At 37.1% G+C, this 24,802-nt stretch overlaps 4 protein-coding genes across 5 annotated transcripts; 2 read left to right on the top strand and 2 right to left on the bottom strand.

The window, feature by feature from the left end:
- The first annotated feature begins 1,684 nt into the window (after positions 1–1,684).
- LOC113314237 (abscisic acid 8'-hydroxylase 2-like) lies at positions 1,685–4,496 on the top strand. Its single transcript, XM_026563019.1, has 8 exons — positions 1,685–1,980; positions 2,074–2,395; positions 2,616–2,765; positions 2,849–3,124; positions 3,309–3,401; positions 3,526–3,711; positions 4,023–4,141; positions 4,311–4,496. Exons 1-8 carry the CDS (start codon positions 1,769–1,771, stop codon positions 4,405–4,407), a joined length of 1,455 nt encoding a protein of 484 aa, XP_026418804.1. The 5' UTR covers positions 1,685–1,768; the 3' UTR covers positions 4,408–4,496.
- A 9,650-nt stretch (positions 4,497–14,146) lies between these two features.
- LOC113310484 (protein FIZZY-RELATED 3-like) lies at positions 14,147–16,378 on the top strand. Its single transcript, XM_026559175.1, has 6 exons — positions 14,147–14,791; positions 14,877–14,999; positions 15,089–15,373; positions 15,457–15,879; positions 15,980–16,048; positions 16,141–16,378. Exons 1-6 carry the CDS (start codon positions 14,276–14,278, stop codon positions 16,192–16,194), a joined length of 1,470 nt encoding a protein of 489 aa, XP_026414960.1. The 5' UTR covers positions 14,147–14,275; the 3' UTR covers positions 16,195–16,378.
- LOC113310485 (ribosomal RNA large subunit methyltransferase E-like) lies at positions 16,263–17,758 on the bottom strand. Its single transcript, XM_026559176.1, has 4 exons — positions 17,257–17,758; positions 17,074–17,175; positions 16,752–16,998; positions 16,263–16,644 (listed from the first exon to the last, which is right to left on the bottom strand). The coding sequence occupies exons 1-4, from the start codon at positions 17,479–17,481 to the stop codon at positions 16,505–16,507; spliced, it is 714 nt and encodes a 237-aa protein (XP_026414961.1). The 5' UTR covers positions 17,482–17,758; the 3' UTR covers positions 16,263–16,504.
- An 80-nt stretch (positions 17,759–17,838) lies between these two features.
- On the bottom strand, positions 17,839–21,194 carry LOC113310486 (probable mediator of RNA polymerase II transcription subunit 19b). 2 transcript variants are annotated; one of them, XM_026559178.1, is made up of 7 exons: positions 20,984–21,194; positions 20,726–20,834; positions 19,983–20,047; positions 19,164–19,453; positions 18,829–19,023; positions 18,596–18,655; positions 17,839–18,402 (listed from the first exon to the last, which is right to left on the bottom strand). In XM_026559178.1, exons 3-7 carry the CDS (start codon positions 20,011–20,013, stop codon positions 18,352–18,354), a joined length of 627 nt encoding a protein of 208 aa, XP_026414963.1. In that variant the 5' UTR covers positions 20,014–20,047; positions 20,726–20,834; positions 20,984–21,194; the 3' UTR covers positions 17,839–18,351. The 2 variants fall into 2 exon arrangements, with proteins under 2 accessions (XP_026414963.1, XP_026414962.1); XM_026559177.1 differs by having other exon boundaries at positions 20,726–20,805.
- Positions 21,195–24,802: the final 3,608 nt, after the last annotated feature.

The raw sequence follows: 24,802 nt of genomic DNA, 5'->3' as shown, positions 1-24,802 counted from the left end.
ATGATGATACATTTTACAGAGTAGATAAGTAGTTGGATACAAGTAGTATCATAGTGGGAATGAAGCTAGTATCAATATCGTCTGTTAGAATTTAGCCACGTCTTCGTCACTGGCACCTAGCTACGGTTACTTTTCTCATCATGGAGTTATCTTTATCTTCCAAATCATTCAAAAACAGTATCCTTTTTCACTTTGTTATGGCAAGAATCAATTTAAGTACATTATGAAGATTGAGTGGATTCTTAAACGTGGTCGAATGAACCAAAATATCTGTGTTTTAGACTTTTAGTGTTGGTCCATTCAAAATCGCAATAGTAGATACAAGTTAGTAATTCTAAAGAGTAGGTCACACAGTTGGTGGTTGTACGAGCCTTGTAATTGTATTGATTGATGTCTTAGACCTGGATTCAAATTTCATTAAACACATTTTTTTGGGTCGAGATCGTCTGTGCCACTGCTTGTGTGTGCCCTATGTGCCATACCAATAGAAACACGCCACATCATTCCTCTCATTAACCATGACTAACTAAATAGATTTTCTATATACTGGTAATCTCTTTTTTAGTCCATAATTGATTATCTTTCCTAAATGACTGCTGTTATATATAGAAAATCTAGTTAGTTAGTTAGTTATCGTTAATGGGAGGAAATATTTGACGTCATTCTATTGGTGTGGCACATAGGGCACATCCAAGCAGTGGCACAGACGATCTGGACCCCATTTTTTTTATTTAAAAGTGCGAATATCCTGAAATGCAGGATAATATTGTAATGCATGCCTTACGAACCGCCATGAATCGCTCTTTTTCTCACACTAACCAACAGTTTTTAAGTAACCAAGAGAATCTTAGTTTTGGAAAGATTCATGCGCGCACTGCAAATGCAGGCAGCTTAATACAAAATAATTTTGAGCCCTGCTGCTGCGACTATCATTTTTTGTTTGTTTGTTAGTAATATGGTCCATGTCTGCTAGCTTTTGATGCCCATCAAAGGCTCTGACTTAATACATAAAAACTTACATTGCTCTCTGCTCAAAACCTACAAAGATTCAGGTGAGGACCATGCTCACGGGAATTAACCTTGTTTGTTTATTTATACGTTTAAAGCGAGATAACTTGCCACATGTCTAGCTATTAAGTGCTTGAATCTGACGAATCGATCGACGTGACCGTCAACTATCACCTCGAGTTAACAAACTCGTTGAAGCTGCTCCAAGCAGCATGGGCATGCACCCTAGCTAAGACAACAACATATACATGGTACAAACATTGCTATTAGACGTATAGAGCCAGTACGGACCAAAAAAAAAAAACTCTTCGATTGCACGTGGAATGACGTAATAGGAACACGTAAGCGGAGAAATGAACGAGTCATTGCATACTACCGAAGGAACTCACGAGTATCATTGTATACTTCTTAACGAAGAATCAAAAGAAATTTCTACAGACAGAGAGTTGCCTGGATGGCTAGATAGATAGGATACAGATTCATTTGAAATTCTATCTTAGAATATAGATTTGGAGGGTGAGGAGGAGTTCAACATTCAAGGATCAAGACTATAAACAGTCACGGGCTGCGGTTTGATCAATGAAAATGGACTTTACTAACAAGGGTCTCTGTCTAAATATAGTAAAAACCATTGCACTTGAGCCTAAAATTTTCTCTATATAAAGACCGTTTTGACCCACAACCATACACCCAAATTTAGACTACTACTTCTCTTTGTTTTCTCATCATCCACAATAGTAGTACTATCCTATTTTTCACTATGGAATCCCTAGTTTTCTTCTGTGTTTTCATGTCCTTGATTTTATTTTTGTTCATGGCACTATACAAATGGAACAGTAGGAATAGTAGTAACCGAGCAAGAACCAAGTTCAAGAGCTTACCACCGGGTTCAATGGGTTGGCCATACGTAGGCGAAACGTTCAAGCTCTATACTCAAAATCCTAATATTTTTTTCTCCATGAGACAAAAAGGGTAATATACTTTTAAAGATCAAAATCGCAACACGGATATAATTCATTTATATTTTCATGTTTTGATTGATTTTTATTTTTATTGTATGTATAGGTATGGAGATATATTTAAGACTCATATTTTGGGATGTCCTTGTGTGATGATTTCGAACCCGGAAGCAGCAAAAGTAGTGTTAGTGAGTAGTGCTCATTTGTTCAAACCAACATATCCACCAAGTAAAGAGAAAATGATTGGACCTGAAGCTCTATTCTTTCACCAAGGAGATTATCATTCAAGACTAAAGAAGTTGGTTCAAGCTTCATTTCTTCCTTCAACTTTAAGGCAATCAGTATCTGACATCGAAAAGCTTGTTCTTGTCAAGTATCTTCCTTCTTGGGAGAACACCACCATTAACACCCTCCAAGAGATGAAAAGAGTATGTATATACTCGTACAAATTTGTGATGTTCATCTTACTTTTTCTTCTTATAAGATAGAAAAGTGATCTCACCTTCTTAGTACATTAGCCTAGGATTTATGCTATTACAGGGTTCGATCCCCTACCTCTCCAATGGGACGAAACTTGACAACCATCGGAGTACTTGATGGTTTTCAAAAAGTACATATGTATGACATATTTTTATTTGTTGGTTTTAGTATGCGTTCGATGTGGCGATACATTCAGTGTTTGGCCGACATTCAGATTCCGAGACCGAAGGCATCAAACAGCTGTATCATTGCTTGGAGAAAGGCTACAATTCTATGCCTTTCAACCTCCCAGGGACACCGTTTCGGAAAGCAATGAAGGTACGTAAAGAGTGTACATTACTTCACCAGATACTCTTATAATGTATATCAAGAAGTGATACCGACTTGTTTGTTGTGTGTAGGCAAGAAAACTACTAAATGAGACCCTGAGGAGAGTGATTGAGAAAAGAAGGGAGAGTAACAAGGAAAGTGAAGGATTGCTGGGAGTATTACTGAAAGGGGAGTACTCAACAAAAGATCATCAGACCAAGACAACAACTTTGCATCGTCTTAGTGATTCTCAGGTCGCTGACAACATCATAGGAGTCATATTCGCTGCGCACGATACTACAGCTAGCGTTCTTACTTGGATTCTAAAATATCTTCATGACCATGGTGAACTCTTGGATGCTGTTGTGGTAATTCATTCACATAATCTTTATCTTCTCACTTGGTCAAATATTTTTGAATTTTTTATGGTCACAATATTTCCACATATATATAATGAGACAAAAGAAGAAGAAATTATTTTTGGTCCCAAAAATAGAAGAATCACAAATGTTATTGATACTGAGGAGAGTACTACTGTTGTTATTGCTGCAGAGGGAACAAGAGAGTATTCAACAGACAATAATGGTGGAAAACCGCGACGGGCTGACTTGGGATGACACCAAAAAGATGCGGTTGACAAGCAGGGTACGTAACATATACTTCCTACAGCCGTGGATAAGCTAGAATCTGTGTACTTGTTGTTGTGCCCGCGCGGATCTGGATAATAATAGATTATGCGGCTAATGTTATGCAATATATGTATATGCAGGTGATCCAGGAGACGCTAAGAACAGCAAGTATATTGTCTTTTACATTTAGAGAAGCTGTGGAAGATGTAGAGCTACAAGGCTACTTAATACCCAAAGGATGGAAAGTTCTTCCACTCTTTAGAAGCATCCATCATTGTGCTGAATTCTTCCCTCAACCTGAAAAATTTGACCCATCCAGATTCGAGGTACGTTAACCGCTGGAATACCACCAATTTTCTTGTTTTAGTGACTATCAGTTTGCTGTCGACCCATCAATCAAACCTTAAGGGATCCAGGTATAATTTTTGTGGACACAACAAAATTAAATAAATCGGCAATGGATTGGTTCAAAAATTAAACAAAAAATGAAAATGAAGTTAATCGACTTAAATTGTCTGTGTCATTAGCAGTGACAGAGCCGACGTTGGTTATCAGGCGCAATTAGATTCCGGTTTCTTGATTTGCATTGTGGAGTGTGAGTAATAACAAATTCATTTGTCCTCCTCTGCTGGTGCAGGTTCCACTAAGACCAAACACGTACATGCCATTTGGGAATGGAGTCCACTCGTGTCCAGGCAGTGAGTTGGCTAAGCTTGAGATGCTTGTCCTTCTTCACCACCTCACAGCTTCTTACAGGTACATCCGTACACTTCTTTATCTCTTTCTGACTCTCTGCAAAATCTAATCTCCATCACAATAATCAACACTTACCGTACATGCAATGTATTTTCTGACATTTTATTATCGTTTTAAAAGACTGATATTCTAAACACGTAGTTTAATTGTTATTATTATCGTGGTGCAGGTGGGAAGCAATACGGGAGGAAGATGGAATCCAATATGGTCCATTTCCGGTACCGAAACGAGGATACCCTGTTAGAATTACTAAAAGACCTGCATAACCCTCCTCACTAAAATCAATCATAAGTGGCAATGATTTTGGATTTGAGTTTATGAATCAAACAAATAAGGAATTGGTTTGATTCCATATAAAAAAAAATAAAAAAAAAGAATTAATTGTTGGTGGAGGGGACTGAGAATTGTAAATATAACCCCACACCCATGATTTATGTGTTTCCTGTCAGTTTGTTATTATAAGGTATTTCTGTAAAACTCATGATGTGATGAGGTATTCTCGTATGTATATATACAAAAGGAAGTAAAAAAAAAAAAAAATTACACTATGGTAGTTTTACTAGCTTCGCTTGCATTTGCTTCCAGCATCCCAATTTTTACTTTGTGTGCTTATTAATAGAACCGTGATATGGTGGTGCTCTCGTATTCTGGCGTTACGCATATACCACTGCAGGTTTGTGCATGATCTTTTTTCTTTTTTATTAGAAGTAACTGAAGTTTACAGAATGGGAAAAGATGGCCGATAATACAACTATACAAGGGGGAGGCTATTTTAACCAGGTTCTGACTACGTACATTTTTCCGGCTAAATTAGCTAAAATGTCAGCCGCCGCAGTCGAACTATTTTTACACATCTGCATAAGTGGTGAGGGAAAAGTTTCAAGCCGCATTTACAATCATTTACACAATCTCCAACTGATTGAAGAGTCATCGCCATTGACAGTTTCAACTAAGGAAAGGTTATATGACTAACAAAAAAAAATTGTTTGGCACTCCTTAACCCATTTATATCTTTTAACAAGCTATTGCTTCAGCTTCTAAAACTGATCCTGTGTAGTTGTCTAGCACCTTGTGGCTAAAAATCCTCCATTTGACGCGTTTCTACATGATACCTTCATCATTGCTCTGGAGTAAAAAAAATAATCAACTGAGTTATGGACAAATCCAAGAACTACTTAAATTTTCTCTTGACATGGGCCAGAGGGCTACCTTCCAAAAGCAAAGGGTAACCCTCTCATAAGCCCGTCAGTGCCATTTGTTATAAAAATAAATTGTTGAAAACGCGCCATGTTAATACTCTATTGTCCCGGTGCCGAATTGGAACCGGAAATACTGGAACCGGAGTAAACGGTACAGGGACCGGTACTGAAATTTGAGAATCGGAATAGACTGGTACAGGTATTGGTTCTGGGGGGAGTACCGGTCAGTAGCGGACCAGGATAACCAGTGAACAATTATAGTCGATATTATACTTATAATCTAATCCTAGCCGTCTATGCTAGGTCTAATATATCTCTATCTCATATATACAGACAATCAAATTCTTCTTTTTTCTGCTGTCTCGACTTTCAACTCTCAACTCTCAACTGAAGAATATTCAACAAGTGAGCGGCAAAATGACCTTCTTCATCGTTTATTTCTTCACCGCCTTCTTCATCTCAGCTATCACTTCTTCACCAACCAATTGAAGAAAAACAATCAAGGTAATTTGGGGATTATTTGAGACCGATTTAGGGTTTTATTTTCATACTCCATGGATTGATTCAGGGATTCAGGGTTTTGTTTATTGATTGATATAGGGCTTTATTCGCTATCAATCTCCGTTCTATTAAAAGAAATCGATTATAGATCTGGATATTGATTTTTTTTTTTCATCAGTGACTTTAGAAACTAATTGCATGTTGATTTAGGGTTTGATTGATAAGAAGAGGAGGAAAGAATGTGATGTTGGTAAAGTGCAGATGCAGTTCTTGAAGATGGTTGTTGGATTTGGTGATTCAATCATGTTTATATGTATGTTCAATCAAACAATCTTATGATGTTGAGATATAAACCTGATATAATTTCCAGGGATGATGGTCGAAGTTTTGAGCCAAGGGAGATGAAATTAAGAGTTTAGGGGAAGATTAGAGATGGGGTTTTACTGATTTGAAGAATTAGGTTGTTTATTAGGTCTTGAATTAGAGAAGTCTTGATTTAGAAATTTAATTAGGGTTTCAGAAATAGTTGTTGGTGAATTAACAATTCAGAGAAGGTTAATGTTTGGGTAAATCCATGTGTTGCTCAATTTCAGTATTTGAAGTTGAATTGCTTAAACTGTTGAGTTTATATGTTTGTGAATGAAACTGTGAATTGAATTGGGTATAGAAGGAAGTTATGATTGTAGCTTAGGTTTGTGTTGATTTTTTTTTTGTTCAGAGTTTCTACCAAGTAAAAACCTGGTACCGGTGTTACAGGTACAGGTCCTCAAAATGAGGTACCGGTCAACACCAGGTGTAGGGACCGGACTGTACCGGCCCTTGTGCAGCCTTACTTATGCCATATACTCTACACTTATAAGGGGTGTCATAAAGTTGGAAAAAGAGACTAACCAAAAAAAAAATAATCAAAACTTAGCTTACATTATTTTATTTTTTTGAAAATAGAAATATATTACTGGAAACAGAGATGGCTAAGCTTTGATTCAGTCTCAGTAGGAGCGAGCTCAGATATATTTGTCCTGCTGATGTCTGAATCAGTATGATTAGCCTCCTCTTGAACTTCACAATGTCAAAAGCAATTGTTGGAATTAAAAATAAGGGAGCTTGGTCTAACCAAGAAATTCAAGTGGTATTTTCTCTTCCTTTCTGTTAGAGTACTGCTCTGTCGAACTCGCAAGTGTTGCTATCTCAAGCTTGTTTGTCAAGTTTAGGTGATCAAAACTATAAGTCATGATTTCTAGTCTGGCTATAGTTGTGTCTCTGATTATGATAGAATGTGTAGTTGAGATTTATACTTCACGGCATTCATCGATTGAAGACGAAGATCTACTGAGGAGAGCTTGGAGGAACTTTATCAACAAAAAGTATGTGGAGACTAAAACTTATCTATCACTCAGAAGTCTATTATGTTCTATCTCCTATTGAGACTAAGTCGTATAGATATATACACTTTATACACATTTGATACTTCGAGCCGGGTTTATCTCGCATATATATATTTCTCGAAGTATGTGTTGGGAAGCTTTTTGCTTTAGCTACGTTCATCATTATTCTTGACACAAGTCAAAAAATGATCATGTGAAATTTTCTTGAAACATCTTACATGATTTGTGTGAGACAGTCATTTGATGTCCACTCAGAATATTTCGTATTGATCATTCGATCACTTGAAAATTACTTATAAGCTAATAGTTTATTTGAGACACTTCTAAGGATGTTTCAATGATTGAAATGGGAGTTTAGAACAATTAGTCATTGTCTGGATATAACACAGTATGCATACCAGTACGCAAACTATTGCGGTGAGATTCTATTCCAGGAACCAAGTTTGCATACCAGTATGCGAACGGTTTTACATTTTAAAAGTCCGGGAACCAAATTTTCATACCAGTTTGCGAATAATTTCACATAAGTTCGGTCAGGAACGACAGTATGCGCACACGTTTGCGAACTGTCGGAAAAGACCAAAGTCCGGAACTTAAGTTTGCGTACCCGTTTGCAAACTTAGTTGGTTAAATTCTAAAACCGATTTAGTATGATTTCATACTCCTGAACAAATACATTTATATATTAAGGAATGCAATCTTTGCAAACCGTGGCTAAATGTTCATGAATTGATTCTCTTGAATCAAATCCGATTTTGCTTCAATTGTGTCTTGTATACTTCTATCAGAATATAAACAATTGAACAACATTATGAGTAACACAATTAGATTCATTTGATTATCTTTCATGTTTGATAGATCATCATATTTGATCTATAAGTATTAGATGAATGTGGTTAATACAAAAGTGTTCACATGGCTAACTTCGTGTAACTATTGTTGAGCCAACATATCTAAATGAAGGTATATTTTATTTTTGTGTAACAAGCTAAGACTATCTAACAGTGGAGAGACACTGCTTTGGTTTAAAGCAAACTTAAATTGAATCTTAAATTAGGTTTTCATCTAACGGTGAATATTGATTGCATTGTTAGTAAGATAACTTAGAATGCAAACCATGATTTGAAAGACTATATAAGGGGAAACTCTAGTAACTGGAAAACATAATCCCCACACTTCTGTGTGATACTAGTTGTGTACTAGAGTCGATTCTCCTTTAACCTAGTTGTGTGTTCTGATCTTACTTGTTCTATCGTATTGAGTACTATCTTCTCTAAGATTTTCTCGAGATTTATCTCCAATACGTAAGATATAAAAAGTAATCACAAAGCTCTTCGTCTTATTCTTTATGATTCCGCAATAACTTGTTCTACTACCATATAGTTAAGTTATTGTGAGGCGATTGATATTTTTAGGTTTTTCTTCGGGAATATACGACCAGATTATCAATTGGTTCTTTTTCACCTTGATTTATCAAAAGACGGAAAAAAATTCGTAGGTATTTCTGTGGGAGACAGATTTATCTATCAGACTAGACTTTTCTGTGGGAGTCATATTTTTTTATAAAGTCTCTGACTTTGGATCGTAGAAACTCTTAGTTGTGGGTGAGATTATCTAAGGGAATCAAGTACGTAGAGTCATGTTGGGATCCAAATGTGTAAGGAACGCGACTATACCTTAATCGTGTGAGACTTGGTTAGGGATCAACTACATTCCAGTCCGAAGTTAACTTGTAGTACGCTAATATCTGTAGCGGCTTAATAAAGTGTGGTGTTCAAATCTGGACTAAGTCCCGAGGTTTTTCTGCATTTGCGGTTTCCTCGATAACAAAACTTGTGGTGTCTGTGTTATTTCTTTTCCACATTATATTTGTTTATATAATTGAAATATCACAGGTTGTGCATAATTCAATCAATTGGTAAATCCAACCTTTGATTGTTGATATGAATTGATTGACACTTGGATATTGGTTTCTGTTACCGTCCAAGTTGTTTCTCATAATAATCAAGATCGTGGATTCCTGTCTGTTTGATTTGATGATTACATTGAGAAACAGAGATATAACTCTTGGATATATATATAGTCTAGTTGGTTCTCTTGGAATTATATTGGAGTTAGTCCATACAAATTTCCGAACGAAATATTGGGTGTTGTTGTTAGACCCCCATTTTTTCACTTTCTTTGCCATCTGGTATGCCACTTTGTTTGCTCGTTTATCTACGTATCGGAAATCCAAAAAACAAATCATTTGTTCTACTAGATTCTTAACTTCATCTAGAATTGCAATGTTTTGCCATCAGATGGTTGATTCCTTTCCTTGTAAATACCTAATTGTTGCCTTGTTATCTCCTTCTATGACCAGATGTTGTATGTTATGTAGTTTGGCCCATTTAGCTGCTTGAAGGAGAACTAGAGTTTCTGTTTTTTCAGCAATGGAAGTCCTGAAGATGCCTGATTCTGCTCCTTTGAAGGTTCCTGTCTAATTACGAAGAACAAAACCTAAGCATGCATTAGTTTTTTCAGACAACCTAGAAGCATCACAATTTAGTTTGAAAGTATTTGTGATTGGGAAGGTCCAATGTGGTATTGGTTTGATAGTTCTGTCTTGTATTTGATTCAAACTATTCAAGTCATTTGATGCCAGTACTCATAGTGTCTTGATATATCTAGTGCTAACTGAATTGGTGTTCTAGATTTATCTTCAAATATCCTAAGACACCTTTCTTTCCAAATAAACCAGCAGTTAGCTGCAGCTATTAACAGAAGCTGAGTCGTGAGGTACTCCCTGAACTTCCATTGGCCGTAGATTCCACACAACTTTAGCATAGTCACAGTAAAAAAACAAACGAAAAGTAGATTCCACCGCAGTTTTACAGAAAATGCATTTGTTGTCCACTGATTCTAACTTTTATTTGGTAGATAATGCATCTTGCAGGCATTTCCAAATAAACAGTTTGATTCTCTGCGAGGTATCCATGCTCCATAATCCTTTCCAAAACTTCTTTGTTTTGTCAGGGATGGTGTTAGATGGATTCAATAACTTTGAATATAAAGATTTAACAGAAAATTCACCGTTTCTAGTAAGTAACCATCTCAATTTATCTTTTTTAGTTTTCCATCCCTTTGTGTGTATAATCTTATGTTCATTATTTCACTGACCAAAGAACTACCAAAAGTTGAAAGTAACAAAGACTCATTCCACTTCTTTGTATCATGATTTATCAAATCAGACACAAATGTTATATTAGAGTTTCTAAGGAGGGGAAAAACTAGCTAGAAACTTAGCTTACATCATGTATAGATTTTTCATTTTTAAGAACTTTTTTGCGAATTCGAGCAATATTAACAAAATTTAAAGTATTCCTGAATATTAAAAAAATTATCCTCCTCCACTTTGAGATTGAGATTAAGGATAAATTTTACTCTTTTCCAGATCATGTTATGGCAGAATACATTCACCATCTAACAAATTATTCTTTTCCAGGTCGTTATGAAGATTAACGAATACTCTAGAAGTTGAAGGTCCTGATTTGGAAGAGTAGTAACTCGAATCACTCATTTCGAATTCAACCATCTCGGGAAAAAAATTGTAGATATTTTCTACACCCTCTTCTTTTTCTCTCTCGGTATTTCTATTAAAATGGATAATTTTATAATTGGGATAAATATTCCAAAAAAGAGTGTTCAAAATTACCTCCACATGACCTAATCAACTCAAAACTAGGGGTGAGCATCTAGACCGTAATCCACGGATTTAATCGGGACCAACCGTTCATTTGCGGATGGATGCCCGGACCGTTTTTTAATGGGTTTGATGCGGATGAAATTTTCGGACAATGGGTCGGGCCCGGATGCAACCAGGAAAATTCGTTGGACATCCATATCCGTTAAATTAAGGGAATTTATATAGTTCTAGAAAATACTATGGATCATTTAGGAATTTTTAAGATGTTTGCTTGGAGTGTTGTAAATGACATATTTATATTTGTATACATATATAGGATATGTAGGTTTTATAAGGAGTCATTTGTGTCAGCTTATTTACTTTACTATAAATTTTAACTAAAACAAATCCATCAGATTATCCGCATCCAATCCGTCCATTCGTGCATCCATTCGATGCAAAATTCGTTGAATATGGATTGGATGCGGATGCCAAATTTGAAATCCGTAGTGCAATGGATTGGATGCGTATGAGGCGAAAACCGGTCCATACCGGCCCATGCTCACCCCTACTCAAAACCACGCTCCCTCAAAATATAGTTTTTTGGAATACTTTCTCCCAAAGGCCCGACTCATCTATACTTATGATTTAGGGAACTTTGTTGTTTGGTCCTAAGCCCATAAAGTTAGTTATAGTAGGGTCCAACCGGATTTTTTTTTATTTAAAGGTCCAAAATTAATTAAAACATGGAAATGACCATAATACCCATTGTCACCAAACATGTGTGTTTACACATTCATTATATCGAGTACATATCTGTTACACTGATTATAAATCCGAGTACATATCTGCTACACTGCTTATAAATTCGAGTACATATCTGCTACACTACTTACAAATCTGAGTACATATCTGTCGCGCTGCTTACAAATAGAACACGTATCCGCTAAACTGCTTACAAATTCGAGTATATATTTGCTGCTTACGAATTCGAGTATGTATCTGTTGCACTGCTTACAGTAAAAGTACATGTTTGTTAGAATCAATGATAAATAAATTAGAAAACATTTACATCACATATATTGTAGGATCATACCATTAATCTCTAGTATTTCTTTAATACAATATTAAATCATATAAAAAATAAAGGAAAACCTATATATGCACAATACACACATAAAAAGTTGTACAAAATTAGCACATACTTCAGTATTTCGCATACATACTCATGGATCAAACAAATAAAAAAAGTGGCAAAATTCTGATAAAACAGAACCAGAAGAAGTTTCTATCAGTACGCAATATACGTACTGCGTATTCATGAACTAAAAAATCAACTGCATGTAAAGAAGAAGTGATGAATATAACATAATCAAAGCACATATTTAGTATTACACATACGTACTCATGGATCGAACCCAAAAACAGTGGCAAAACTCTGAATAAATCATAATCAAAAGAAGTTTGTAACAGTACGTCATATACGTACTGCATATTCATGAACTAAAAAATCAATTGCATGTCAAGAAGAAGTGATGAATCCATGCATATAACTGAATCAAAGCACATACTTCAGTATTACACATACGTACTCATGGATCAAACCCAAAAACAATAGCAAAAGTCAGAAATATAAACGAATCAAAGCACATATTTTAGTATTACACATACTTACTCATGGATCGAACCCAAAAACAGTGGAAAACTTTTGAATATAACCGAATCAAAGCACATACTTCAGTATTACACATACGTACTCATGGATCGAACCCAAAAACAATGGAAAAACTCTGAATATAACCGAATCAAAGTACATATTTCAGTACTACACATACGTACTCATAGATCGAACCAAAAAAATGGAAAAACTTTGAATATAACCGAATCATAAGAATTTTATATCAGTACATCGTATACGTACTGTCAATTCATACACAAAAGCAAACTGTATCAAACCTAAAAACATAATAGACTCATGAAAATCGATTTGATCTTCATAATACAATCGAAAAAAAAATGAAGAAAAACGAACAAAATAATCAAAGAAGATGATTAAAAAACATACCGGGAAACACAAACAAATCTTCTCGTCGTATATCATAACGATGCATCATCGTATTCTTCTTCTTCTTCTTCTTCTTCTTAATAAATTGAGTTTCTGTCAGTACGGGATATACGTATTGTTGCTTCATATACAAAAACAAACAGAAACACATCTAAAACCAACAAAATGGAAGTGGTATAAGTAAATCTAACAATGAAATGAACAAAAAAATATGATTATTCATATAGATCTGGTAAATAATCAACAAATCAAACATGGAGATAGAAAAGCGTAATCAAACACAACAACGATTCGATCGTGAAACCCTAATAAACATTGATTTGATAGAAACGAGAAAGATTGAAGAATTTTTTTTAGATCTGTTCACAATCCATTTGCAACAGCAGTGAGAAGAAAGAGAAGAAGAAAACGAATATGAAAGGTTAATGTTCTTCTCGTGCTTATAGTCCCTGTTAAATAGGGAGGGTTATTTGTGGTATTTTAAAATTTCGCATTAGTTATTCCGCACGTGTACAGGACCTGAGCTTAAAAAATTAGGTCCATTTTTTTGTTTTCTCTTAATTATGGACCTCTGATTACTGGACTTTAGTGGGTGGACCTGCCATCTAATGGTGGACAGATATGTGAGACTTGTGCGGGGAAGGCTACCACTTCCGGTATAATTTTGTACTCCCTCCGTTCTTTTTTAATATGCCAGTTTGTATAAATAAAAGTTTCAAAAAAATAGGCCAGTTTCCTAATTGGGAAAGTCAAATGTTATTTTAATTTTTTTGGACCACTTTTCTCTTAACTTCTTTTGATGACAAGTGTCATGTGGACCACTTCACTTTACTTCTTTTGCTAACAAGTGTCATGGGACCATTTCACTTCACTTCTTTTATTGACAAGTGTCATGAAGACCACTTTGAATGATTAGTTCTCTTAATTTCCTTAAATTTCGCTAAAAACAAAACTGGCCTATTAAAGAAAAAAGGGATTACATTTTCATTTAAAAAGTGTCGCGAGGCGGGCAAAATCTTGACTTTTCACCATCTCCAGCCCACTTGCCTTGAAAGGCGTACCACATGCCCAACCTTACCAAATACGCTGCAATAAAGTAAGGGTGAATAAAAAATCGACCGTTGGAGAAAATTCTCAGATTTAAAAACCCTCATAACCTCTCTCCAAAAGTAACCGTTGAAAATTCAAAGGAGAGAAAAGAAAAACCAAACCAAACCCATTTTCTCACAGTGATTTTTCGATCTAAATCTTGATCGAAAAATTATTCAATTTCAAATTCATTCAGAACCCATCAGGCAGAACAGGAATCAAATTAAAAAAATGGATTTATCAAGACCAAATCAAGGGAGAAAAACTGGATTAAACCTCCCAGTTGGAATGAACTTAGATACATTTGCATTACCATCATTATCATCATCATCTTCATTTCAATCACATACAAACATATCATCACCATCATCACTCCGTTCAATTTCAAATTTAGGATCACCTTCAAAATCTGCTACTTGTAGTGACAGATTCATCCCATGTAGATCTTCATCAAGGCTGCATACATTCGGTTTAATCGACTCTCCGGTGAAAGAGGGCGGAAATGAGAATTATGCTAGATTATTGAAAGCTGAATTATTTGGTCCTGATTTTGGTTCTCCTTCTTTTGCAGGTTCTGGTTCTCCGGTGAGCAGTCCGAGTAAGAATATGTTGCGGTTCAAGACGGAGAATTCGACTCCAAGTTCGCCTTTTTCTCCGACTGTTGTAGGTCATAACGTTGGTGGAGTTTCACCTGGAGGTTCTACACCAACTAAGCAGCAGAGAAAGATATCCAAGACCCCTTTCAAAGTAAAAATCTTTAACAAGTTACAGGCCATTGGGGCAACTGCCCCAATATATGTTTTGCTCATTCGGGTTGCTCATTTGATTGCAGATATTGGATGCACCTGCACTACAAGATGATTATTATCTGAATCTTGTCGATTGGTCATCGCAAAATGTCCTTGCAGTGGCGCTGGGCACTTGTGTTTATCTATGGAGTGCAACATCTCTTAAGGTGAAAACCTGCAACTTTTTCATTTTTGCCAATTTTCTGGTGGAATTGAAATGTTGGATGCCTTAATTTCTTGTTATTGGATTTTCTAGGTAACCAAGTTATGCGATTTGGGACCTGATGATGGCGTGTGTTCAGTTCAATGGACGAAGGAAGGTTCATTTTTATCAATTGGTACTAGTCTTGGTCAAGTTCAGATTTGGGATGCAACTCAGTGTAAGAGAGTGAGGACAATGTCAGGACATCAAACAAGAACTAGTGTATTGGCTTGGAGTTCTCGCATTTTGTCTTCGGGTAGTAGAGACCGGAATATACTTCAGCATGATCTTCGTGTCTCAAGTGATTACATTAGCAAGCTTGTAGGACATAAATCTGAGGTAAAAGGCTGCTAACACTTGATTTGTAGAACTGATGCTCTACCGGCCATCAATTCCGAATCTAACACTTCTTTGTTTACCAGGTATGTGGACTCAAATGGTCTCATGACGACAGGGAACTAGCATCTGGTGGGAATGATAATCAGCTATTGGTATGGAACCAGCATTCTCAGCAACCAATCCTAAAGCTGACAGAACATACAGCTGCTGTAAAGGCCATAGCATGGTCGCCTCACCAGAATGGCCTTCTAGCTTCCGGAGGTGGAACTGCTGATCGATGCATTCGTATCTGGAATACTGCAAATGGGAACCAATTGAATAGTGTCGACACTGGCAGCCAGGTCTGCAATCTAGCATGGAGTAAGAATGTGAATGAGATTGTTAGTACTCATGGGTATTCCCAGAATCAAATTATGGTTTGGAAGTACCCAACGATGGGGAAGGTTGCAACCCTAACTGGGCATAGTTTGAGAGTTCTTTATCTTGCAACGTCACCTGATGGACAGGTACTGTCCCAGTCTTTTCCTGCAATTGTATGCTAATCTATGTAGATGTGTAATGGCAGGCAATCCAGAAACTGACTTCTTTTGTTTACACTGAATGCAGACAATCGTAACAGGTGCAGGAGATGAAACTTTGCGATTTTGGAATGTTTTCCCTTCTCTGAGAAATCAGGTATGTATGGGGTTGTCAGTTACTACAAATGTTGTTAATTCCTCTGAAAGCCGGTAACGAATTTATCTAATGAGATTTTGTTCTTATAACAGGCACATGCCCGAGATACGAAAGTCTGGTCCATGGGACGAACTCACATTCGATGAAGTCAGCTTTCCCTCATCGCGGCACTCATACTTATCATATAACATCATAATGCAAATACTCAAGTGAATTGCTCCGGAAACCATTTTTTCATTCATAAGAAAAAATTGTACAGCATTGTAAATTTTAGCAGAAACAAGAAGGTTTGTCTTGCAAATTGCAATAACAGAATGTCAATGTTTTCCAGTTTTCACGAACTAAAGCAAATATCTAAAAATTTATATTAGCAATACAAGTTTCACTCTGACTGATTAAAAGAAGATAGCGGCTTCTCTTTATATCAGTCGTGCATATGTTTCCCCTTATTGGGATTCACTTCTTGCTCGAAGTTTCATTCCTACCACCAACACGTCCTTGACAAATCAGATAAATCTCTCTTGAAGCAGCTCTTGTTGCCTTGGGCCTTAACCATGATGCCTTCTTGAAACGCGGTTTGCAAAAGTCACCAAGTTCTGCAAGCATAATGCCAACAAAAGAAACATAAGAAAGGGCCGAAAGTGAAATCTTAGCTTCTAAATTCAATCTATCATATCTATGTATGGCAGTCACAACTCACAACCTTTAGTGTCTTCACTCTCAAGTAGCTTAATAACAAGGTTACCACCAGGTCGCAAAACGCCTTCCACATCTGCATCGCCACCTGAACTATTTGTTGCATCCTCCCCATCATTTGGAACCAGCAGACCTTCACCTACAGCCAGCTCAACTGCTCGTGCCCCCAACTCAATGGACAAAGCTGCGTCTCTCGTTGTGATTCCTGAAACTGATGGGCACATATCCGACAGTATCACCGAGAACCCTTTTCCCTGCAACATCACAGAAAAGGAAAACTAAGTTCCAATGCAATTCAAAGTGAGAGCAAAAGAGGAATATTGATATACCTGAGGAGAGAGTTCCCTGATTTTGCTTCTTTCGATATTCATAACATCGCCGCAAATGGTTTTTACCCTTTCATCACAATGATTTGATGGAACCTTCACTTTCTGCACAATTCCAATCATATGTTAGTGAAGGAAATGGGTATTAAATTTTTTTAAATTTCACAGAGTTCAAAGAACAAACACCTTGAGGTCAATACCAACAACCACACCACCGGATTTAAGAGAACCCAAGCTCTGGCAAGCAACCTGAAGCCAAGCACCAGGGGCACAACCAAGGTCAAGAACAGAAGCACCTGGTTTTATCAATTTGTACTGTTTTTGCATTTGCAGTAACTTGAAGGCCGATCTTGCCAGGTAGCCAAGACGCTGAGCTTCTCTGTAGAAGAAGTCTGCAGTACCTCCACTCATCTTTCTCTCTCGCTAAATTTCTCTCAGATTAGGACTTGTGCGGGCAAAGGGTATAGGACTGCAGTGGCAGATAGAGGGTTTCAGCTAAATTGCAGAATTCTGAATCAAGGTCTCGTTTCAGTGTCGTTTATTATGTGATACAAGGAGAATTCTGAATCGAAGGTCTGGTTTCAGTATGGTTTATGCTGATACAAAAGAATTCTGAACCAAGGCCGAGCCTAAACTTTGTCAGCTCAGAAATTTGGAATTTGGAAATGAAGCAAATTGATGGTTTCCACTTTCCATAATATCTTAGAACACGGAAAAGGGTGCATAAACTTTGTAAGCTTTATACAGCAGCATCATTCGTGAAATACATGCCAAAGTAACAACCAAGATGCACCAAAAATGGAGTATTTAGTATATCAGGAGACATGCCAAAATTCCCACCTCACATTAGCATGGGACTAAGATGTAAAGAGATACATGATGTATTTAAAACTTATTGGACGCTTATATCCTTTAGTACTATAAGACTAATGCTAGTTCCATGAAGCTCTGAAAAAAGTTACAACTAATATGCTCTTCTTAATCACAGTTCACGTGTGTTAACTTTTGAAATTCGATGACGGCGCTGATAACTGCAGCCGGAAAAATTATTATCTTCCTGGTACTGCGACCACCTGACTCCTAATCTTGAAGACATCTCTGAAACAATAAAAAGAAATCTGCAAAATCTTTGTATCTGGGACTTCTAGCTCTTTAACTGGCTGGCCTTAAGAAGAATCAAGGCAGAGATCTGGATACAAGTGTAAGAAGTGTAGTGAATGAAATGAACCCCTCCTCTCATTTGTACACCATGGCATCAAAAATGAAGACACTTATATCTAATCAGCTGCCGACTTTAATTCCGACCATTTCACTGGTTTTTGAGCTTTTATGCTGAAAAGATCAGGGAAAACATGCAGGGTTTATAATCAATAAATGTAATTATTTGAGCGAGTCAAAAGAAGGAAATGCAGGATTGCATAAACATTTATCAAAATGTACATGGTGGATATGTGCTGACAACTTGACAAGTATAAAGCAGGTGAACTTGAACAAAAAAAAAAAAAAAGAAACATTCATTCTTTACCTTGCTCTTCTTGTGTTTGTGGGAATCACCAGTATCCTCTCCGCCATCATGCTTCCTCTTCTGAAATTAAATAAAAAGAAAACTAAGGCACGCATATGTTGACAGTGATCCTAATAACGGAATCAACAAGAAGATGAAAATTAACAGTCAGTCTGTTGGGATTTTGGGTGATCCAAGTGACCTAATTCATAGACTCAATACAATGTAAAAGCAAAGGTTTGGGCGCCACAAACCTTATCATGATGCCCACTTCTATCTTTCTTCTTTTCCTTGTCTTTGTCTTTACTTCGGTCCTTGTCCTTGTGACGATGTTTGTGTTTCTTGTGCTCTTTGTCCTTATCCCGGTCCTTGTGCTTTTTGTGCTTCCTATCCTTGTCTTTAGACTCACTTTTTGATTTTCCTGCAATGGTAGGGATCCCTTTCTCTTCCTGTGGAACAATGATACATATCAATCAGCAGATTCAGCACTTCCGATGATAATTACCACATGTGCAGAGCTACCAACAAAAATGTGATGGAGTAGTTGCATATAGGAAATGACCAAAGTCAGGTTATTGAATTTTCTTACTGAAGGAAGATCAATGGGAGTTGTTTCCTTCAGAAGAAACGCTTGCTTGAGTATATCCATATCAAAGGGCTGTATCCGAGCTTTTGTCTCTCTTGTGTATGATGTGGTCTGGCAGAGCTGGTCCAACTCCATCCCCTCTCCTTTCCTAATTTCTGTATCTCCAACTACGCTGTGAAGATAGTGGGTGTCCGAGATTGACAAAGGAAGTGATCTCTTGCAAAAGAAATCATGGTGTGCCCACAATTTGTAGTGATTTATAAGATCTACAGCCCCAGTAAGCTCCCTCGGTCCTGTATATTGTATCAATATACCCAATTAATCCCTATTTCTCAAAAATGTAATATAGGTAAACCCAAATAAGGTAACTAACAGTAGCACAATATCATGGTCTAAAATCTCTATGTAGAAACCGTGTATAAGTTTGGCTTGGATAATTTGACCTTCATATAAAAAGTAGAAGTGCCCAAACAACTGGATTGTTTCAACAATGCAACATACACTGTACAAATCTGAAGACTCGAGGAAATATGTGTAAGGAGACATGATAACAGACCTCACTTTTAACATTGATGGCTAAGAGCTGAAAAAAGATAACATTGATGGCTAGGAGCTGAAAAAAGATAACTCTCTAACTTACTTCTAGTGAACTACTGATATACCTGTGTTTTATTTAGCAAGGAATAACCAGCACACTACAAAATTCTTGCTCCATGCAACAATTTCATAAAACCAATCGCACTTTTTCACGATCAAGTGCAGGAAATAATCAAATCCAAAGAGGAAAGCAAAGGAAAACAAAAGAAATCCAAAATTCATTACCTCTTCCAAACTTCTTTCCTTCAGAATCCATTACAGCAGCAGGAAAAACGGCTGGGTGTTCTTATCTGAAGCAACAAAATCACAATGTCACATCAAATGTTTAGACGAGAAAAACTCCCTAGCAGTAACAGACCCAGTCGCAGAGCCACAACTTGCACCACTCAATCTCAGTTCAGTAAACAGTTTTTATACTTAGTACTTAACATGAGCCAACAGATGGTACCAAATTCCACTAGGACATTGAATAAAGATGAAGTGCTAAACCGTTTCTCTTACTACAAGAACAAATATCTTCTCTCGTGACTGATTTCAAAACTTTTTTATAGTTTCTGTTCAGAGAGAAACGAAGGTACTCTCCACCTAGTGTTAAAATTCACATTCCCTTGAGCAGTTTAGTTCACTGTTCCCAATAGCTCTCGGTTATACAAATAAAGCCTAGGTGTTGTCATCTTTGCCTAGGTGTTCTAGACAAAGATGCATGATGTTCCGTGGAGCAACAACTACTTTCATAGTGACAAAATAACAAATCTGGACTGTCTCAACAAAAGGAGTGAGAGCAAGCTAAGCCGCACACACTTGCATTGTGAAAGTGCTGTTCTCCCCCTATAATCAGCCATCAACCTCCACCACCACCAGCACCACTGATGGAGATAGCTAAGGTCAGGGGGCCATTGCCCCAATGCCCATGGTACTTTACAGTGCCTTTAAAGCAGAACACAAAGAATGAAAAGGAAACTAAATACCTCTTATCATCCATATAATCCCCAATTGATAATCTCTTGGTGAAATCCCCACCCGCCCACTCTCAATTAGGGTTTCCTTTCTGCAACAAATTCAATCAAAAACCTGAAACTGTCAAACAAAATTCATAGCCATTATAAAAACAAAGCAAAACCCACAAAATAAAACGAGAAATAAGATTCAAAAGAACCCTGGAATTGGAGTTTAAAAAAACCCTAATTGATTGAAAACTGAAGTAAGGGGGAAAGTAAGATACTTACCAACTACAGAATTAATAAGTTGGGGTATTTTCAGAATCTGATGACAAATGTGGAATTTGGGGGACCCAAAATCTAGAAAGGAAATTGGAATTCACTGATTCGATTACTATTACTAGTATTTTGGATTTTCAAGAGAGAAGAAAGTTTTTTTTTTTTTTAACCAAGGAAGAGAGAAGAAAGTTGGATATGTCAAGAAGAAGAACAAAGAGGAAATTAGAATTCCCCCTTTTCACTTTATTGTTCCTTTTCACGATTAAGATTACATATAAGCCCATAAAAAAGATATTTAGGCAGGTAAACACAAGGGTAAAAGTGCCTAGGTAATTAGAGCATGTTTGGATACCAGCAATGTCCAAGTGCTTCCGCTACTCTGGAAAGTTGGTCCCGAAAATAGAAGCAAATATACTCTTCTTCATAAAAGATCGACTTATTCATTTCTCGAATAAGACATTTTCCGACTATTTTTTGATAAAAGCGTTTAAATACAATTGTTAGTTGGTAGCTGAGTAACAAGTTGACCACCAACTCCTTTTTCAATAGCAACACCCAATTTATGAAAAATAAAACTATCTAGACCACTACCAGCGTCATGGTTGACTAAACAATGTTTCAGACGCTTGAAAAACTAAATAGTATCCTCACTAAGTTCCCCTAAGGTAGTAAAAGCTAGAACACCCAAACCGTAACCATGCGAGGTACACTCATCCAAATATTTAGAGCGTTTGCGCGAAATGGATCTAGAGATAGCCTGGCCTGGGACGAAAGAACGAACCCCGTCGCCAGTAAAGGGAGAGACCCTTGTGACATCCATACATACATCTTGGTCATTTTCCCAACTGAGAACAAGGATATCTGCTGGACGTAGATCCTTGTTGCTATCTGTCATAAGACCCAAATTCACCTCCTTGCGTGCATGGACACCAGCCTTGAAACAAATATTTGCAATTACGTCACGTACTAAGTCATGGTGGAATTTTAGTCCAACATCATTAGCACGGTGAAGCGCGTGATCACCGAAGATATCCATAGGCTTATTACAACACGAGCATAACCCGCCCTCAACAAATAAAGGGATACCAAGACGATAGCAAACTACGTTTCTGAACTGTCTGGGCCAAGACATTGATCCAAACCACTGATCGGAACAGCCAAAAGATAATCTTGAGCATATTTGATCTGGTTACATTGCCAGAGAATGGAGTCTCTTGCAGATAAAATAAATTGGTCTGGGATTTTCTTTTGATTGCATCAAAATAAGTGACTGCTAGGGAGTGCATGGTAGGTTTCTAAAAAGACCTACAAACTAATACCGCAAGTGCACGGTGTCGATTGAAGCTAATGTGCAAATACGGGTCGATCCACAGAGACTTGGGGTGTTATGAAGTTTTCCTAGCTATCTCTAACTGCTAACAGAGCATGAATGGACTGAAATGAGAGTTGTGAGAAGTGAACAAAATCATAACTAAAAGTTATAGCAAAAGTGAAAATATGAAAATTAAAATTTGAAAACAGGACATGAAAGAAAATTAACAAGAACAGGACATGGAAGATGTGAATGTGGATGGGAATGAAGTGTATGGAGATGGATGAGAATTCTCTTTCACCTAGCTAGTTAGCCTAGGATAAATCCTTGTCATGTGGCTAGTTAACTACCTAAAGTCCTTGGATTAACCCCTAGCATTGCCTATCTGATTAAAGCATAAACAATCACAGGTCATTTAGGTTTCTAGGTCTCTAACTAATATGGCTGGTTAATCCCTTAGAACTACCACTGACCCCTAGCATTAGTGGTCTTCTTACAGCACCACTAATCACAAGTCAGTTGAGCTTTTAGGAATCTAACTAGCCTAAGCTATTTTGAGTTCAACAAAAACTAACCTAATGGCTAACCATCAAGGCTTAAGGGTCTTCTCACCCTAGTGTGGATTCAGAACATGTTTAACATAATAAATATTTGAAATTTAAATTAACTGAATTATGAAATTGAAATTGAAACAACAACATTAACCCAATTAGGGGGTATCTCGGATGACCCAAGAACCCTTTTAACATTCTACATCGTTTCCTATTTATAGTTTTTACAAAACCCTAAATTTCTACAAACCCTAATTTGAAAATCCCCAAATCAGCAGGATTAGGGTTTCGATAAATAAAATTAACTCACCCTCTGATGCAAATAGACTCGACCCATGCTTGTACTTCTCCTCCTCTGCTAATCCTCTACTCGAATTTCTCCCAAATTTTGTCTTCTCTTCACTGTGGTGAAACCTGGTTATGTTTGTCTTCTTGGTAGCATCAAAAATCAATGCTAAGAACAAGACAGACACGACTAGGGAAGAGGTAGGTGATGGTGGTGGTGTCCTTGTGGTCGTGGTGGAGATGGAGACGGCGGAGCAGACATGGCAGTGTCTGCCATGGTCGGGGGAAGAGGAGAAATTTGGGGGAAGTGTATTTGGGGAAGAAGAGAGTGGGTGTTTGTTTTGGGTCGATGGGTTTGATGCTTAGGTGTTGAGCGGGCGCATCCATTTTGATGATTTGCGAAGCTCAGCGGTAGGATGATGAGATGATGAAATGAATCGGACGGCAAGATAGAAGAAGGCTCTGAGAGACCGTTGGATTAAGTGATACAACGAAGCTGACGGCTCCAGATGGAGTTAGGTGCTATAGTGTTAGACAGGAGTTTCAGACTTTGATGTACGGCGATGCTGCGACCGTAGGATGCTGAGATGATCCAATCTGACGGCTAGAAAGGGAAACGGGTATGGATATAGGAAGTGGATTTGGGTGAGGGTTTTGGGCCTTGGGTATGCCAAGCCCATATCTTCTTTAAGAACAATTCTTCCTCTTCAAGCCCACTTCTCGTTGATCCGGCTCTTGCAAACATCATTCTTCCCTTCCTCCTAGCGAGAGTCTTTGCCATTCCTTTGCTCTTTTCGCTCCGTGAGTTAACCAGGCTTTATTTAGTACCTAAAAAATGCAAAATTAATTAAGAAAAGTATTTATTCTTGAAAACAACGAAAACACAGAATATGGGATAAAATGTAGAATTAATGCACAAAAGATGAGTTAAATGCCAAGAAAAATATATAGAAATATGCACTTTTTAGCACTCATCAAATACCCCCAAACCTGAATTTTACTTGTCCTCAAGTAAAACAAAACTAAGGAAATCCTACCTATACCACTGTCGCTGGTCTCTCGATTGCATTTAGCGAATGCAATAAGCCTTTTAAACCTCTAAGTGTCCCTAGTGGACGAGTGAAGTCTCGTGAAGGTTTGCTTAGAACGTACCTACAAAGTTCTAGGTAAAAATATAAGCTCAGATTCCATCAAATGTGACATGCGCAAGTCAGTAGAAGCTCACAGCAAAATGGAGATGTCAATCTAGCTATCGAAGGAACAATCCTAGCACTGATAACAAATAAAGACATGTGATAAGAGTGTAAAGTGTATCTACACATGTGTAAAGAAAGATCGGATGTTATGACTACTAATCACCAAGAGATAGTTTCTCAGGCTAAGAACCAAGGTCGAAATCTAGCTAGCTGTCCGGACTTTACGAGAATTGTGAATGAGTTGGAGGTATTTCACAATTACTCGCGTTGTACATCAATGGCATACACCTTCCTTGCTTATTACAATGAAACAACAAAATGACTATTTACATGACTCTTATTTACATTGACTACTCTCTTTTATTTTTGGAACAAGAGAGGATGGAATTGATAAATACTTGATTGATTTTTTCATTTTTTTTCATTCTTTTTTTTTTTTTTTTTTTTTTTTTTTTTTTTTTTTTTTTTTTTTTTTTTTTTTTTT

Source organism: Papaver somniferum, chromosome 9, assembly GCF_003573695.1.
Source record: "Papaver somniferum cultivar HN1 chromosome 9, ASM357369v1, whole genome shotgun sequence".
Lineage (NCBI taxonomy): Eukaryota > Viridiplantae > Streptophyta > Magnoliopsida > Ranunculales > Papaveraceae > Papaver > Papaver somniferum.
The sequence above is the reverse complement of the archived record's forward strand: the minus strand, read 5'-3'. Positions and strand labels throughout refer to the sequence as shown.

Excerpts from the sequence above, each read along its gene's own strand:
- LOC113314237 (XM_026563019.1), top strand. The coding sequence starts at position 1,769 with ATGGAATCCCTAGTTTTCTTCTGTGTTTTCATGTCCTTGATTTTATTT. Across the intron at positions 1,981-2,073 it reads TTCTCCATGAGACAAAAAGG|GTATGGAGATATATTTAAGA; the intron begins GTAATATACTTT and ends TTGTATGTATAG. Across the intron at positions 3,402-3,525 it reads AGATGCGGTTGACAAGCAGG|GTGATCCAGGAGACGCTAAG; the intron begins GTACGTAACATA and ends ATGTATATGCAG.
- LOC113310485 (XM_026559176.1), bottom strand. The coding sequence starts at position 17,481 with ATGAGTGGAGGTACTGCAGACTTCTTCTACAGAGAAGCTCAGCGTCTT. Across the intron at positions 16,999-17,073 it reads TCAGGGAACTCTCTCCTCAG|GGAAAAGGGTTCTCGGTGAT; the intron begins GTATATCAATAT and ends GTGATGTTGCAG. Across the intron at positions 16,645-16,751 it reads TGAGAGTGAAGACACTAAAG|AACTTGGTGACTTTTGCAAA; the intron begins GTTGTGAGTTGT and ends TTATGCTTGCAG.
- LOC113310484 (XM_026559175.1), top strand. The coding sequence starts at position 14,276 with ATGGATTTATCAAGACCAAATCAAGGGAGAAAAACTGGATTAAACCTC. Across the intron at positions 14,792-14,876 it reads TATCCAAGACCCCTTTCAAA|ATATTGGATGCACCTGCACT; the intron begins GTAAAAATCTTT and ends ATTTGATTGCAG. Across the intron at positions 15,880-15,979 it reads CAACGTCACCTGATGGACAG|ACAATCGTAACAGGTGCAGG; the intron begins GTACTGTCCCAG and ends CACTGAATGCAG.
- LOC113310486 (XM_026559178.1), bottom strand. The coding sequence starts at position 20,013 with ATGGATTCTGAAGGAAAGAAGTTTGGAAGAG. Across the intron at positions 19,024-19,163 it reads CTCCCATTGATCTTCCTTCA|GAAGAGAAAGGGATCCCTAC; the intron begins GTAAGAAAATTC and ends ATTGTTCCACAG. Across the intron at positions 18,656-18,828 it reads GAAGTGGGCATCATGATAAG|AAGAGGAAGCATGATGGCGG; the intron begins GTTTGTGGCGCC and ends ATTTAATTTCAG.